Source organism: Canis lupus, chromosome 33 (assembly GCF_048164855.1).
Source record: "Canis lupus baileyi chromosome 33, mCanLup2.hap1, whole genome shotgun sequence".
NCBI classification, from domain to species: domain Eukaryota; kingdom Metazoa; phylum Chordata; class Mammalia; order Carnivora; family Canidae; genus Canis; species Canis lupus.
Window position 1 is genome coordinate 38,096,410 of NC_132870.1, and position 17,567 is coordinate 38,113,976.

Sequence of the window (17,567 nt, forward strand, 5' to 3'; positions counted from 1 at the left end):
CTTTAAAAGGAACTTACCTGTTTAAGTCCTATCTCAGACTTACCAATTCGGAGATGGGCAAGGTTAAAAACAAGGATGGAACTGAAAAGTCTGCACACCACTATCAGAAAGTGTCTCAAAATATTTAAGAAATCAATCAAAACAAATTTGAGAGGAACTTTTTGATGGGTGTAACTTAGGAATCTTTTTACAAATAGATAAACTCTAGACATTCCTTTATCCATCCCTTCCCCAGCATTTTTTTATTTTTTGTTTGTTTTAATGGCTAGTTGCTGTAGTTGCTTAAGAACTTCAGACATACATATTACTGGAGGGTCCCTTCTCTCAATCTCAAATGTGTATTTATTAGGGCCTAGATATTTTAGTACCACCAGAAGAATTTATTTTTTATCTCAGGCTAAGCCTATACATCCAATGTGGCTTAGAGGGCTGATGAAGTGTTTGTAGCTAGTCCATGAGGCTTTGTTTATTCACCTATGTATCTGCATGAATCAATACTGAAAGAGGAAAAAGTTGTTTGGTAATTGATAGTCAAAACTCCCTAACATTAAATCAATATGAAGGTGAACCTTGGAATGAAGAGTAGTCAGGGGTATGATAAAGAATGAGGTCCTTTGAATAAATGTGTGGCCTACATAGCAAAATTTGCTATAGTATTTTCAATATTATGTCTAATTACATAATACAGTTTTGTGAGAACATTAAGAAAGCTACAGCAGGGGCACCTGGGTGCCTCAAACAGTTAGGTGGCTGACTTCAGCTCAGGTCCTGAGATCCAGGCCCGTGTTGGGCTCCCTGCTCAGCCGGGAAGCCTGCTTCTCCCTCTGCCCCCTCTCTCCACTCAAGCACTCTCTCACACCCTCTCTCATTTTTTTTTTTTTTACCCTCTCTCATTTAAAGAAAAAAAAGAAAGAAAGCTATAGCAATAGGAAAAGCTCTAATAACAGCTAATAAGTGGCCTTTTACCTATTCCAGAAAAACAATCATTCATTTGAAAACCCCGCTTACTTTATGGCATTCCTGTGTCTATAAAATGAAATGACATACACGAAATTGCTATATAAATCCCTCAGACAAGAAAGATATCATGAAATAAAACTTAACCACTTGCACCAGAGAGATGTGGTAAGGCAACGAAGCAAAATTTTTCCTATTCTGTGCTTACGAAAATAAGTTGTTGGTTATTTCCTGGATGAAGAGTTGTATTTTTTAATTCCTAATTTTAAACATCACTTTGGAGCCATGTTTTTGATGAAGGAAACATAAATATGATTTGGCAGTAAATCTTAAATTTCCCGGGAACAGTAGGTTAAACATTTTCCCCAGGGACCAGGAAATGAATCAAAGGATCTATTTCATAAGCTTAGAAATGTAATGGACAGAAAAACAGTTACAAAGATCAAGTAAGTAATTTTTCTCACACTGAATTTTCCACATCCTTGTGAAATAATATTGTCACGGGTTGTATAGTTGTTGCTATGTCTTTGTCATTATCGTTAACCAGCTTTGGTTTGTCAGTTTTTTAATGTAATTAGGAGTTGTGGTAGGATAATGGCTTAAAACCATGCCCTAGAGAAACTTGGAGAATGTCACCATGTAAAGGGCCTGATCAAGGTTGTTACAAGCTATGCACACATTTCTTAAGAATTTTTCTTAAACTATTAACGTAAAATTTTCCTCTGAGAAAGTCAAAGCCATTCTACTTGGGAAATGAGTTTGCTTAAGGGATATCAGCTCTATCAAATAGCAAGCACATAATCTCTAAAATATATTTAAAAAATCATCTCTTAACCCCACTTTTTTTCCCAGGGAAAAGTACACATTCATGGTGAGTGACTTCCTTTTTGTGGATAAGGGAGGGAGAGGATGGTTACCTGGATTTGTTTTAGGAAAAGTATCCAGGGTATAGTGGACAGCTAAAGCTGTATTCAGATAATTAAACACATTTTAAGTAGGCTTTATAGCGTATTAATTTTATACTAATAATGATGATGACTGTCTTTTATTAAGTGCTTACTATATGACAGACACTGACAGTTTTCTTTAGAAAAATCTTCCACAAAATCAACAATTCATTTATTTCAGACAGGATCATCAGCCTTTGTTTATTGTGAAAATTCCGTTGTTTTTTTCTCTATAGGAACCGATGAAACTTGAACGTTTGATATATTATTCATTTTTTTTCTATGGTGGGAATGCATATTACTTTTACTGTTTAAATCTTCTGGGAAGAGAGAACTTCTCTTCAGAAAATATTTTGAAATGTGTTTAAAAGCTTTTATGTTCAAGCCTTAAAATTAGGCTTTATAAAAACATATTTAAGACTTTTCCCCGGGATCCCTGGGTGGCTCAGCGGTTTGGCACCTGCCTTCAGCCCAGGGCCTGATCCTGGAGACCCGGGATCGAGTCTCACATCGGGGGAGCCTGCTTCTCCCTCTGCCTGTGTCTCTGCCTCTCTCTCTCTCTCATTCTCTGTCTCTTATGAATAAATACATAAAATCTTAAAAAAAAAAAAAGACTTTTCCTCAACAAAAAATTAAAGTGGCAATTCTAACTTTTTAAATAGAACACAGTATACTAATAGGAGTATTTTCACTCTAATTTTTAGAATGGTATACTTCTTTTTTGAGGATAAAGGAAGATGAGAGGGTAAAACATTGCTTTGCAGTTTCTTTTCACTAATAGATTCATTACCTTAGGGATGCCTGGGTGGCTCAGCGGGTTAGCGCCTGCCTTCAGCCTAGGGTGTGATCCTGGAGACCTGAGATCAAGTCCCGCATTGGGCTCCGTGCAAGGAGCCTGCTTCTCCCTCTGCCTGTGTCTCTGCCTCTCTCTCTCTCTCTGTGTATGTCTCTCATGAATAAATAACAAAGTTTAAAAAAAAGAATTATTTAGATACAGTTTTATTATCTATAACTTTATTTTTTAAATCTCCCTATGCAGATGGATACCAGCTATGCAACCTAGGGTAAATTACCTAATTTTTATGTCTCAGCTGCCTTATTTGCAAGATTGGGATTATCGGGTTGTTGAGAGGATTAGATGAGTAAATAGAAAGCCTTACTTGGCCCTGTGATTCGTACATAGTAAAAATTCTATACATTTTAGTTCTTGCTATCATTGCTCTAAGATGAAAGGGTCCACAGCAGCATAAGCACAGAATCCTCCTCAACATGAGTCTTCATGACCTTAGATTGAACGTGGTCATCTTTATCTATTTATTTGTTTTATAACAGAGGGTCGTGAAAGATCAAGAAGTCTGTATTTTGGCCCACCCAGAGTTAGCGGAGAGGTGAGGTCAGTGCACGCTTGTGGCCCACTCTGCTGCCCGGGAGACGCAGGGGCTGGCACGGCGGTATCTGAGGCTGTGGTGCTAATGCCACTTCAAAAGCAAGGCTCCTGGCTATTTTTACCCCGAGTGGGCAGCCTGCCCATGCAGTTGCCTCTTGAACAAAAGGTTCTGCCAGGACTCCAACACCTTCTAAGACCTCACAGTCTCTTCTCACAAAAACAAGAATCACCACCATCTGTTGTGCTGTGCGGCACTCGATATCTAAACAAGATCTCTCCTATACCCCTAATCTTGAAACTCTAGCCAGATTATTGCCATGTTACAACCAAGGAAAGGATGGTTGGCGAGATCGAAGCATAACAGGAGGCAACCACAGGGCTCCCAGGTCAGTGTGACACCCAAGTATCCAACTTTCCATTCTTCCCAATATCATGCTTGCTTCCGTTGTCATTTGTGACCCTTACCCTTTCTCATAAAAGAATTTCCCTCAGACAAAACTTTCAAAACATGCATTGTTTTAGAACCCAAATTTAATCTAAAAGTTCATCTAAAGTGAATAAAGATGAATAGTCAGTGGCAGAGCCAAGTTGAGAAGCACTTGTTCTAACTTTTTAAATAGCCACAAGTTGGTACCTCTTTTTCCGATGTCTAAGTATATTTAATTCATTTATGGAACTATCTGAGCAATGTATTATTACTTGGCTACTTTTCTGTTCAATAATATGACTTATTGTTAGTCCTTATCCCCTGCACTATTCTTGATGAGCAGCATAATGCTGCAGATTTCCATCTAAAGAAATGGACCTTCTCCTCCATTTTGTAGATAAGAAAGGGCTACAGTGGAATTTCCGAAAACTCCACTGGTGAAGAAAATATAAGATTCACTTTAGGAAAGCAGACTCCAGGAAATATGAGATAGAGACTGTTTTATTAAGAGACTACAACAAAATGACCTTAAAACATTCCCTATTTCTTGACGTCAAGCTTGATGGTATGTTGATCACCCCAAAGGAGCATTTATCCTGCATTTAAAGATCTCTAGATAGAGGAATTCTACATCCCCAGGAGAAATATCTTTCCTGTTAATCTGCTTCCCTATAGGGAAAATTAATCCGAGACACATGAAAATGGGAGTTCCCTTAAGAGATTGATGGTAGAAAATGTCATTTCCTATACCTGCTAGCAGTCTCATGATAAATGGTAAATCAACTTTCAGCTTTTCCTTCTGTAATTGCCTTTTTTTTTTAAGTTTTATTTATTTATTTGAGAGAGAGAGAGAGTGAGCAGTGACGAAGGGCAGAGGAAGAGGGAGAAAGAATCCCAAGCAGATCCCACACTGAGTGTGGAGCCCAGTGTGGTGCTCCGACTCAGGACCCTGAGATCAGACCTGAGCCAAAACCAGAGTCAGACTCTTTTTTTTTTTTTTAATTTTTTATTTATGATAGTCACAGAGAGAGAGAGAATGAGAGAGAGAGAGAGAGAGAGAGAGAGAGAGGCAGAGACACAGGCAGAGGGAGAAGCAGGCTCCATGCACCGGGAGCCCGACGTGGGATTCGATCCCGGGTCTCCAGGATCGCGCCCTGGGCCAAAGGCAGGCGCCAAACCGCTGCGCCACCCAGGGATCCCACAGAGTCAGACTATTAATGGACTGCACCCAGGCACCCTTTCCTTCCATGATTCTAACTAATCCCAATGTCTATTATCTTTTACTTGTTAGGTCTTTCTTATTTTTTTTTTAACTGTTACAAGTATATTTTAGGCTCTCTTTAGGATTCATGTATGAAATTCTAGGACTTCTCTCATCTGGGGAGTCAAAACAGCTTAAAACCCTCACACTTGCCCTGACCTAAATACAAATGATTTTACTTGCATGTTAAAATCTTCTACCTGTTTAGAAAAACTTGTTTGTGAATATTGATTCATCCTCTTTGTTTTGACAAACATGCCTTGCTGTGCATATTGGGTGGTGGGGATGAGTCTATTTGCATGAGTCCCTCACCACATGTAACTGTTGTGAGAAGGGCTATATCTTGAGGCATGACCAAACATTTTGGTGAAGCTAACCAAGTTTTCTGGTTTTAGCAGTCTGATATAGATATCACTAATTCATCCAACAAACATTTATTAAGCATTTAGTAAATTGTTTTAGGTCTAGGTATGTCTTAGTAAATAAAACAGGATGAAACAGTAACGCTTAACTCTTACATGAGCTAAATTCTAGTGGTAAGAAGTACATAAACAAAATAATTAAATATAACATTTATTGTGTAAGTAGACATAAGCCTAAAGGGAAAAATAAAACAGGGAAGGGGATAGGGAATTTTGAAAAAGAAAGAGAGACAGAGAGACAGACAGACAATAGACAAACAGTGATCATATGCTATTTGAGTAAGGCCTGAAGGAAACAAAACAGGAGTCATGCTGGTATCTGGAGTACTGTGTTCCATGCAGAATGATTAGCAAGTGTGAAGGTCCTGAGGCATAAGTGTATCTGTGTTTTCAAAAAACATCAGAGGCCAGTGTGGCTACATCCAAGTGAGAGGGAGAGAGCAGGAAGAGATGAAATCAGAGATTAAGGAGAGGTGGGGTGGGCAGATTTTATATGGCCCTGTGGGTGTAGGAGTTTAGGAAAGGACTTTGATTTTCCTTTTTTGAAATGAGAAGCCATGACAAAATTTTAAACAGAGGACTAAGTGACATAATCTGACTTAAGTTTTAACAGGGTAATTTTGGCTGCCATTTGATAATAGACTAGAGAAGCAAGAGTGGAACCAGGGAAACCAATTAGGGGACCATAGCAATAATCCAGGTAAAATTATGATGCTGTAGTTTAGGATGGTACCAACAGAGGCATGAGAAATGGTTGCAGACTGGTTGTATTTTAAAATCAGTGCTGACAGATCAGATGTAGAGTTTAAGAGACAAAGTACCATCAACAATGACTCTCAGGATTTTGGCCTGAGCAGATGGGAAGCTGGCAACCCCCTGGTGCTATCTTCCACTATGTGTCTCTTCACAGCTCCTTGCTTTTCAGAAATTCTTATGAATGACTTAAAAGGCAAATGAAATGTCATTTATTTCTGTTTGCCTCTGTTGGGAATCTGCTTATGATAAAGTATATGTTTGTGATGAATATTTACTGATCGTGTGTTTAAGAGAGAAAGTTGAAGGCGTTGAAATAACATTTGTCAGTTATTTCAGATACTTCCTCTACTATGGCATAGTTAAGTAGGAATTCAGGTAAGAGAAGGTTTTTAGCTTACAAGCTTTATGGAATGAAATAGTTCAAACTGGGCAGCCCTGATGGCCTAGCGGGTTAGCGCCACCTGCAGCTGGGGTATGATCCTGGAGACCTGGGATAGAGTCCCACGTCGGGCTCCCTGCATGGAGCCTGCTTAGGGCTCCCTCTGCCTGTGTCTCTGCCTCTCTCTCTCTCTCTTTCTCTCTCTCTCTGTCATGAATAAATAAATAAAATCTTAAAAAAAAAAAAGAAAGAAATAGTTCAAACATCAAAATATGTCCTATTAAACGTCTTTGGCCTCTAGAGCTATTTGCATTGCTTTAGAATTCACTTCATTGTTTGTAAGCCTCAGACAACACTTCCTTTTTTAAAGGTCAAGTGTTTCCTACCAGTTAAATTGATTATCAGACGGCTTAATAAGGAAGCTAAACTAAGCTGCTTCATTAACTGTTTTATGTGGATAAATCAGCATTGAACTGACATGAAAAGTTGGTCATGGTAAACTGAGAAAGGCCTTCAGCTCCTCCAAGCTTTTCAGCTGACCGGTGTGTGTCTCACCTTCATATAAAGGGAGCGCATTTAATGTGAGGTATTCCCTAGATGCCAGCTACCTATTCTTGTGACAAATGGTAAGATGGCTACAGTAATTAATCCAAACTTGATTGACATTTAAGTGATTCTTTCCAAAATTTCTAAGATCTCATTTCATTTAGCTTGCTTGGATTTGAATCTTTTTAATTTTTTTAATTTTTATTTATTTTTATTTTTTAAGATTTTATTTATTCTTGAGAGACACACACAGAGAGAGAGAGAGAGAGAGAGAGAGGCAGAGACATAGGCAGAGGCAGAAGCAGGCTCCATGTAGGGAGCCCGACGCGGGACTCGATCCCAGGACTCCAGGATCAGGCCCTGGGCCAAAGGCAGGCGCTAAACTGCTAAGCCACCCAGGGATCCCCTAAATCTTTTTTAAAGAGACGTTTTCTCAAAATTATTTCATTGCAAGTACAGTATAATATTTGACTAAGAACTCTGGTTTGAAACTGCGTGGGTCTAGTTTCCCCACTCCAGCACTTTCTAGCTTTCTACCCTTGGGGAAGTTAGTTAGTTATCATTACTTACCTTCCTTAAGTCTCCTCATCCTTGTCCATGTCCTTGTCCTTGATAATAGAGATAATAATAAGGCCTACTTCATGGGTTTGTTCTGAGGATTATATGAAATACTCTATGTAAGGCAATTAGGCCACCTTTTGGCACACAGTATGAGCTGTTAGTGTTTGCTATAATTAAAGGTAGAGGTAGGAAAATGCCTCCTCTGTGTTTAGCCTTTAGTGGGAATATTTCACACCAGGTGATTTGTGAGTTCAGTGGGAATCTTTGCAGCCTTTGCTGTAGGCATTGTATTTGACTGACTAAAGAGTAGCATGCACTTTCCTGTATTGAGCACTTAAGGGACACATACTCTAAATACACACAGACTGAATGTTCTACATGCAACATTAGCTATGCCATCTGCCAGATGACAAGACCTCTCAGTCAGTTTGAATGATGTTTTCGTTGGTTTGCTTTTGGTGTTTATATTTATGTATATACATCTACTTAAGAAGATCAAGATAGGGGTACGCGGGTGGCTCAGTCAGTTGAGTGTCTGCCTTTGGCTCAGATCATGATCTTGGGATCCTGGGATTTATTGGGCCCCCTGCTCAGCGAGAGTCTGCTTTTCCCTCTCTTTCTGCCTGCCACTCTGCCTGCTTGTGCACTCGCTCTCTCACAAAGTTAAAGATACTATATCTGCATTTGCCTTACCTAACAAACTGGAAGAAGAGGATGCAGAAACCTTGAAAAAAATGACCACCATAGATGTTATTTCTCCTTAGTTTGAAAATGAAGGATAGAAACAGCATGGTGAAGATTTCCAAAGAGGGTGGAAGCAGTTGGGAATATGTGAAGAAAAGGCTGTATGGAAGTGGAAGCAGATGATTTTATGTTACTAGGATCACTGGGGTAAAAGTTATGAGAGGCAACATTTGGTTCGATGTAAAGAGGAAGTTCTCAACCATTAAAGCCCAAGGATTGGCCAAGGTGCCCTGAAAACAAGTGAACCCCTTTCTCTAGAATGGGGCTCTTCTAGAGAGCAAGGCCTGAATGAGGTGTAAGGTTTCAACTCTTAAGACGATTCCAATTTCTTGAAATTAATCAATAGAACTTTTTTTTTTCATTTTATTTTTAGCCTATATTTCATTTTTAAAAGAAAAATAAGAAAAAGACTCTAGTGTTCTACTGAAAATGGTAATGTTATATGACAGGATATTAAAGTGAAAATTCCCCTGAGGCCCTCAGATAGCAGAGATATTAAATGCGAAAGTCTGATTTCAGAGGGAAACTACAGCCTCGGCAAAGAACACAGCAGGGAGCCATTCCTGTTGGAACCCCTCAGTCAGGTCCAGATTATTAAAAGGGATCAGAGTACAACAAGGAGAGAGGATTTCTTTCTTTCTTTCTTTCTTTCTTTCTTTTTTTAAGATTTTATTTATTTATTCATGAGAGACACACACACAGAGAGAGAGAGAGGCAGAGACACAGGCAGAGAGAGAAGCAGGCTCCGTGCAGGGAGCCCAATGTGGGACTTGATCCCAGGACCCTAGGATCACGCCCTGGGCCGAAGGCAGGCGCTAAACCACTGAGCAACCCAGGGATCCCCAGGAGAGAGGATTTCTTGAGGAAGAATTCTGGTAGCCATAGATCATGGGGAGTGGGCTTGAAGTAGGTGGATTAGAGGGAGTCCTACCGCCTCACCTCCACTCCTGTTAGAGAAGAGTTTCAAAGTAGCTTTTTAGAGAGGCACCTGGCTGGCTCAGTAGGTTAAGCATCCAACTCTTGATACTGGCTCAGGCTGTGATCTCAAGGTTGTGAGACTGAGCCTCGCGTCAGGCTCTGTGCTAGGCATAGAATCTGCTTAACTCTCCCTCTCCTTCTGCCCCTCCCCCCATTTGTTCTCTCTAAAAAATAAAAAAAATTCTTTTTAAAAAGTCACTTCTTAGAGAGCCTGATATGAGATATCTGCATGAGGATGGACAGGAGGGCATTGAGGATTGGGGACTGACACTCCCAAGAGATCTGGAAGGTGAGACATGGACTGACACATTGTTTGGACAAAAAAAAACAGGAAATCTGTTTCTGTACTCCCAAAGGCAAATGATGTGTGTTCCCCATGGACCACAGCAGGCCAGGAGCAAAGGAGGGCTGGAGGTCTCAAGGCCTCTTCAAAAGGACCCATAGCTTCAGCTTCCCAGGGGTGCAGAACGAGTCACAAGTTACCTGTTAGAATAGGGATGGCTTGGCATGAATTGAGGACTATAAGCAAAATGTCCCCTGTGCCAGGAATCTTTAAAGATCCCATGAAAGTTTCTTTATCTGGGCCTACTTGGCTCTTGAGAGTGAAAAGCCAGAATACAATGTTACCACAGCAAGTAAAAATTCCCTTCAGCTCTTTGTCTCTTCTCCATCCTTATACTCTGAGTCCAGGGAACAAGAAATCCCAGTTAGCAAGCTGAGGGAGGAGAGAAAAGAAAACATGAAGAGGCCAATCACAATGCCTTCTGTGAAGGAAGAGGATCTTCCTGAAACAGGTCCCAGGGAGAAGAGATTTAACTCTAAATTGAGATTAGAGTTTTGTTACTGCAAGGGATGGGATATTCTATTTTGGAATAAACTAGTTTGGGTAACTTAGAGTGGCCACAGGACTATTCCGAAAGAAAGCAGAGTACCACAGGACCTGTTAAGTTTTCATCCAGTGACAGTGGAAAACTTCTTTCATTAAAAAAAGTTAAAGCGTGACAGGAGACAAGAAGAAAGAAGCAATTTGATGATGCGTCATATATAATGCTAATTTAACATACTGGCTACAGTTAAGTGCTCACATATCAAAAATTAAAATTCCTCAGATAATAATAACAACCCACGGTGGAAACAAAAACCAAGGATCTAACCTATGTTATGCTAGGGTTCTTCCATCAGACGTTCAAGCTCCAAAATAGAAGAAACAACTGTTATTTCCAGGTCCCTTTTGTCATTTCCGGCTTGGGGTATATCACATGGCTTCTGTTAGCCCACCAGGCAGAGAACAGCATGAGCCTTGGGACAGAGACTAACAGAAGGAAACACACCAAAGAACAAGATGAGAAAATTGCTTTGGGGAAATACGTTAAAATTAGGGGTTTGGGAGGAGGCAGGGACTAGAAACCTGCAATATTTTGGGCATAAACAGAAACAACAACGTACCTAAGAACTCTTTAGTTAGACCACAGTTGCAGCTCTCATCTATGGCAGTTTGTAAGTTTATGTTCTATTGTTAGCTCTCAAAGGAATATGAAGACATGGTTGGCTGTCTCAGGACAGCAACAGTCATTTTGTTCATTCAGGTGATTGCTCTCTTCCTCCAACAACCAGTCCTGCTGCTATATTTGGTATATTTGTATTCTCCAGGAGATGCTTTTTAACTTTGATGCTATTTAAAATTGTTCCTCAGAGAGCCTTCACTCACTCTTGCAATATCATACTTCAAAGTTCTACTTTTTTGCTCACATATTCAACTGATTAACATTGATGCCTTGGTGGAAAAAAAATCACTGATCTCTTTGTAATTAGAATATCATTCGACAGTGCTTTTAGGCTAACTTCTGTTAAGTTTCTGTTCTTCTGAAGATTTTCAAGCTAAGAAGTGGGGGAGGAAAAAATTGGAAAATAAAATTTCCACTTTCATCCAGTGTTTTGGAAGCCCTATCATTGAAGTGGATGTGTCCACATTCTACTTAATTCTTCCAAATATATTGCTAATTATTTCTTTTTCCAGTTATGAGCCAGTGATGTTAATCACCTGTGTGTGTATTCTGGATCACTTCCTGTATTTCTGTAGAATCTTAGATGCCTTTATTAACATCTCTTCAAGTCTCTGATGTTTTAAAGCCCTGACTAAAAGAGGCCCTTGAGGTGCTATAACTGATCAAAGAGATATCATAAAGCAGATATTATTGGAATTTGAAAACTGTCCAAAGATTCTATAGGCCAATGTGTCCTCTCTCTTCCATTAGTAAGGACAAAAGGGAGACATAGACATATACTATGGGAGACAAGAGCTGAATATTTCTTTATCATATTGTATGTTAATACTTCTCACAGTTTAGAAAATCCCCTATTGATCCTGTCAAAATACGTAAAGAGTCTCTAAAGTGATCTTCCATGATTGAATAACTTGCCACTGCAAAGCCAACAACAGTACTCTTATATGTTTCTGGAGGGCAAGGACTTCATTTAAATCATCTTTGCATTTCCAGACTCATAGATAATCCTGGGAAATATTAGGTGTTCAATAAAATTCTTGTTGAATGAATGAAACCAATGCATGAGTCATGTGAAATGGAAATCAAGTCCAAAATGGTAACTCAAATTAGGCTTTTCTCCCCTCCCTGATTATATAGTCCAGAGAACTTATTATTAGATATAGATTAGGATAAAGAGATTAATGAAAACAAGATTTGTTAGGATCCAACCATTATTAGTGAAATTTTAATGATAAAAAAGAGAGAGGCAAGATTCAGTATATTGACCCCTTTATTCTTGATATGCAAACCCAGAATGAACCATCTACCTTTTTTGTAGGTCTAATGGAAAAAACAAACAAACCATACCATTTGAATGTAAGATAGTTTTGTCAAATCCAGGTATTGGTATTCACTTTAAATTTAAGGACTGGGCCGCCCCGGTGGCTCAGCGGTTTAGCGCCTGCCTTCAGTCCAGGGTGTGATCCTGGAGTCCCAGGATCGAGTCCCATGTTGGGCTCCCTGCATGGAGCCTACTTCTCTCTCTGCCTGTGTCTCTGCCTCTCTCTCTCTCTCTCTCTCTGTGTCTCTCATGAATAAATAAATAAAATCTTAAAAAAAAAAAATTTAAGGACTGAGTTAAGAAAGAAAAGCTGTGGAAACAGTTTATGAAATTTAGATGCATTTTTAAGCATGAGGATGCTTTCTATTCCAGAAACACACAATGTTACAATACTTTCAAAGTTGACTCATTTCCCTTAGGTGTACATTTGCTACTTTCTGCCAGAAGCTTGTCCATGAGAGTTCATGCAGATGGGACTGTGTGAGGACTTAACGTAGATAACTAGTCTTTAGGGTTCCTAGAAACACAGGGGGGCAAAAAAAAGAGAGAATACAAGAGCTTTCAATAAATTATATTTCTGCACACTGACAAACCAAACATTCAACATACACAGGGGAATGTTGCAGGGACACAAACTCTCAAGCAAGGAATGTTACCCACATAGAAAGAAGCAAAACACAAATGAAACAAGTAGCAGCAGTATTTCTCTGAGACATAGGCAATATCCCATGCTTAGGAAATGGAAATCCACAGGATCTTCAGCAACGTATAAATAGATTTTGAGAAGAAAAAAATCATCCACTCCATCAGATCAGTAACATTAAATACATCATCTAAGTAGCTCTTGTTTTTGTGTGTGTATGTGGGGGGTGGGGGGTTGATTTATTTGGTGGACCAAAATAAGATAACAGATTGGAAGTCTCTTGGGAAAGGTAAAGAGTCCAGTAGCTCATGGTCTGTTTCTGGGGGTAGTCAAATATGTTTTGTTTATTTTGTACCAGGAAAACAGGACCTGAATGAGCACAGGCTGTGTATATAGATATGATTATGTGGAGGGCAGATAAGTAAGGGTGGCTCCCCGTCATAACAGAGTCCCTGCAGTGGTGGTTGTGCTTAAGAGAGATGGTAGCGATTAGAACTATGGGTTCAGAGATGGAGAGCAATAAGAAACCAAGTCCCAGGCCAGAGCTAATAATACACAAGGCAGAGGCAGCCTGTCTTGGCTTTAGGGCTAAGTATTTTGGGGGTCTGATTTTGTGTTCAGTAATGTTGCAAAGATTACTTTGGAATAACAGTTAATCAGCACAAACCAAAATGAATGAGTTATACTAACATTTTCATTGTTTCTAGCAGATTGGACACTCCCTTTCTCTTCCTGGAAGACCAGTCCCACCCACCATCTCCACAGCATCTCCTTGGGTATACCAGCCTGCTTATAACCACTCCAGCAAATCAACTGATGAGCTAGAGAAAGCAAACAAGAGACTAACTCCTTGGGAAGCAGCAGCAAAGTCTCCTCTTGGTCTAGTGGATGATGCCTTTAAGCCCAGAAACATCCAGGAGTCCATTGTGGCAAATGTGGTCTCAGCAGCCAAGAGGAAGGTACTTCCAGGACGCTCAGAGGATTGGAATGAGAGACTGTCCTATGTTCCTCAAGCCCAAAAGGCCAATGTGAGCTCATTTGCAAGGCAAGAGTATAATGTTGCATCCTCATTTAATAATAATATGTCTACCAACTACCAGTACGGTTCACAGTTGCCATATGTATATTATAGGCAGCCTTCCAGAAATGATTCTGAAATAATGTCCATGGAAACTAGATCTGATTATTGTCTTTCAATAGCTGATTGCAACTACAACCCACACCCAAGGGGATGGAGACGCCAGACATGAATATTAGAAAAACTGATCATGTGCCATGTATAATAGTAATTTTTGAAATGTTCCTTTGTAGAATGCTTCACTTTTCCAGTAGATTTTGATTCACTTTTGGTCTTGGCTTGTTCTCAGAAGTCATTTATTTGAGTTTCTGTGTGTGTGTGTGTGTGTGTGTGTGTATGCATGTGAGAGTGATCTCTTCCTTGTCTGCTCATGACAGAGAATTTCTTTGAGGAACAAATTCATTTTCTACATTGATGTGCTGGCACTTATATCTAATTCATAATCTTAATTCCATTTATTCCATTAATATGTGGTAGTCTAGGCAACTAAACACTGCTCATTTAAAGTGATATTAAGTATTTTCTTCTAAGTGTCTTAGTCCAGGAAGGAATTAATGAAACATGATGTACTAATTGTCATTAGCAGTAACGGCAAGGAATATAACGTTGGAGAATTTTTCAGTGGAGCAAGCCATTGAATGATAATTATATAAAAAAGGATTTCCTTGGTGTTATTTTAAGCATTTCTCTGAAACAGTATCAAAAAACCAATGAAATTCAGTCTTTTAGAACTGAAATATTGGTGTTCTCAGAATGAAAGAAATATTTGACAGAAGATAATTATACAGTTCAGAAGGATTTTTGAGGCAAATTGTGTCATGTATGGGGAATAGAAAGATTTAGGTATAGAATTTATTTTTAATCCATTTAAAGCCAGCAGCCTGAGACAGAAATAGATTCTGGGTTCAGGTATTCTCATTTGTCAATTGAGAAGATCAGATTATTTAATCTCTTACATCCTTAATAACCCTGATATTCTGAGATTCTCTCATTGGTAGAATGGCCTTTGGTGTATTATTCATTTTTTGTTGCTCATCATATAAACATAGGATTAATTTAGGAGTGGGTTAGATCATCAGTGTCACTACCTATGTAATTAAAGGTCCAAAAGGAATTGTTGGGGGACAGGTTTTGTGCTATGTGTTATGTGGAGTGAGGGTTGATGGGAAGGAAAAAAAAACTGTTCATGGATTTAAGGAAGTGGTAGATGGATGTGTCTGTTATTATGCAACCGTAGGTCATGACCATTTATTTAGTTACAGAAAACAAAGCCATCATTAGGATGTTCAAAGGAAGCTGAACAGCTGCTTGGTCAATTTCATGACCCATGCCTTGTTAGCAGGACCATGAGACAATCAAACACCTGCTCCTTGCTGCCATATCCACAAAGTATTCAGTACAAGGAAATTCAAAGCATCTAACGTCATAGAATTGACAGCATTTTAAAATAAAAAAAAAAATTTTAGGTACTGAAAACTTTCTTAGATTTTTAAATGTGATTGTTTTGCCTTGTTTTGCTCTTTAACTCCTGAATTTATCATTATAATGGTGTCTTTCACAGGATAAAGTTTAAAAAGAAAAAAATTCTAGGGTCAAAGTGATCCCTTATCTTGGAAGTAGAATATAAAAAATCTGAAGAGGTGATAGTAAGTTCTATTATTGATGGACCCAATCAGATACTGATTTGTTTAGTTAAAAAGAAAAGAAAAAATGCATACTGCTAAAGCTATATTGTTAAGTTCCCTTAAACTTATATGCTGTCAGTTCTCTCAAATTATAAAACATAATTATTGATGACTCCTAAGACTTTCTATGAAATCTTCAAAAATAATGCCTGGTATATTTATCAGTATGTCAGCAAATTCTCAAGAATCCCCTACATAAAAGTCTTATTTGCTTCAAACTTGATGATATTGGCTGAATCATTCTAGATGTCTGCATCTTAAAATAAGGATCATCTGGCAGAGAAGACTGCCTGACAGGATCAGATCCTATTTTGTTGCTTTCTTTTATAAATGCTAGAAGTGGTTTCCATTACTCCGAGGATTTAATATACTCCAACTCCAGAAATTGACATTTATTGTATTAGTCACTAAAACTTTCACTGGACCCAAAATGAAAACGCAGACATTTTAAAGTTAAACATTATTGTAATAAAATAGCCATCCCCATCTTCGGATGTACTAGATCAAAATTATCTTTGTGTGAAGCTATCTGAGTTTATTCTAGATGTCAAGGGAAAGACAATACATGGCAGGAAAGTTGTACGTGTTTCACTCACAAAGAAATGAACATCTGATATTTTTATTAGAAACTGATATTTTAAGGAGTCATATATTGAAGATAGAATTCTGAAGAAGCAGAAATGCCAATGTCAAATCATCACAGAATGTATTGTGGAAATTGAATCGCCAGTTTATTTAAAAACGAGTAAAGTTAGATTGCTTGGATTCAAGCTAGTGTTTGAGACAGGAGACCTGCCACGCTGATATCCAATTCCTATGGGTAAGAATACCTTATATCTATAAGATAAAAACAGCATTTTTAAAAGAGCTGTTGCTTGTAAATATATATACCACATTTGTTTTTTTTTTTTTTATACCACATTTGTTAAGACATTTTTCTACCGTAGCAATCACGTAGGTAGACAGAGGTCCTTTTTTTTTTAACCACAGATTAAAAAGCATGCCCTAAAATGTTACAGTATGCCAATTATAGAGACACTAATTTGTCACCTTTCCTACATCTGGAGTTTAAATATCACATCATTGCATGTGTATGAACTGTCTGCTATTAAATGATTTAAATTTTGTTTAGTATTTTTAGTTTTATAGATGCACAGATTTGAGTCCATTTATTTCTGAGTATGTCTCTTATGTTTTGGCACCATCACTCACATTGCAAAGGGTCACCCTATTAGGGCTCAAGCATATATACGTATTAATGAATTGAAACTTTGGATGAAAAATTGTAGCAGATAGGCTCAGTTATTATAATTAGAGATGAATTACAGAAATGTTTATTTTTTTCAGAGAAAGTAGATTTTCACATTTGATTTCTATTCAAAGTAGAAGTATCTACACTGTCCACACTTTTCTATTAAAAATGACTATGTTCCCCTGCCAGTTAGATTGACATTTCCAACTGTGTTTATCCCAAAAGACTGTATTTGAAATGCATACTGAATATCAAAACTACATTAGTAATAAAAAAGACTTGAAAATAAACTTAAAGAGTGTTTTAATTTTTCCTTATAAAACATGATTTTGAATTAATTTTCACTCCAAAAAACTGGGATTTGACATAATCTAAATCTGAAAGTTGATATATATCATGATATACATTATATTCTTACTTATATACAGTGCATTGTTAATCTTATCTACTGCATATTTTTGAATTTTAGTTTCTATATTAGCTTCGAGATACATCAAAAGAATTTGATGCTGATTGCAAAATTTTAACTGTAACACTTAAAAACTTTAGAAAACCTTACCTAAAAATATGGGTCAATTTGACATGTAAGTTAAAAGTTTGGGGTTCAAACATAATATTATTCTTTATTAATTCTTTCCTTCATAGTATGTTGAAAATTACTCTTAAGTATAAGAATAGCCAATGGTATATGACTTGATAACATGTTGGTTGGGTTTCT

General features: G+C 38.1%; 1 protein-coding gene across 6 annotated transcripts in view; it reads left to right on the top strand.

Annotated features, from left to right (window-relative positions):
• SYNPO2 (synaptopodin 2) overlaps positions 1–17,139 on the top strand; it is a 181,449-nt gene extending 164,310 nt beyond the window's left edge. For 5 of the 6 annotated variants that reach the window (XM_072810458.1, XM_072810461.1, XM_072810460.1 and 2 more), the window contains one exon: positions 13,542–17,139. In XM_072810458.1, the coding sequence (XP_072666559.1) occupies positions 13,542–14,084 (543 nt within the window). In that variant the 3' untranslated portion in view covers positions 14,085–17,139. The remainder of the gene's footprint in view (positions 1–13,541) is intronic. The other variant, XM_072810459.1, reaches the window with a different exon arrangement.
• Positions 17,140–17,567: the final 428 nt, after the last annotated feature.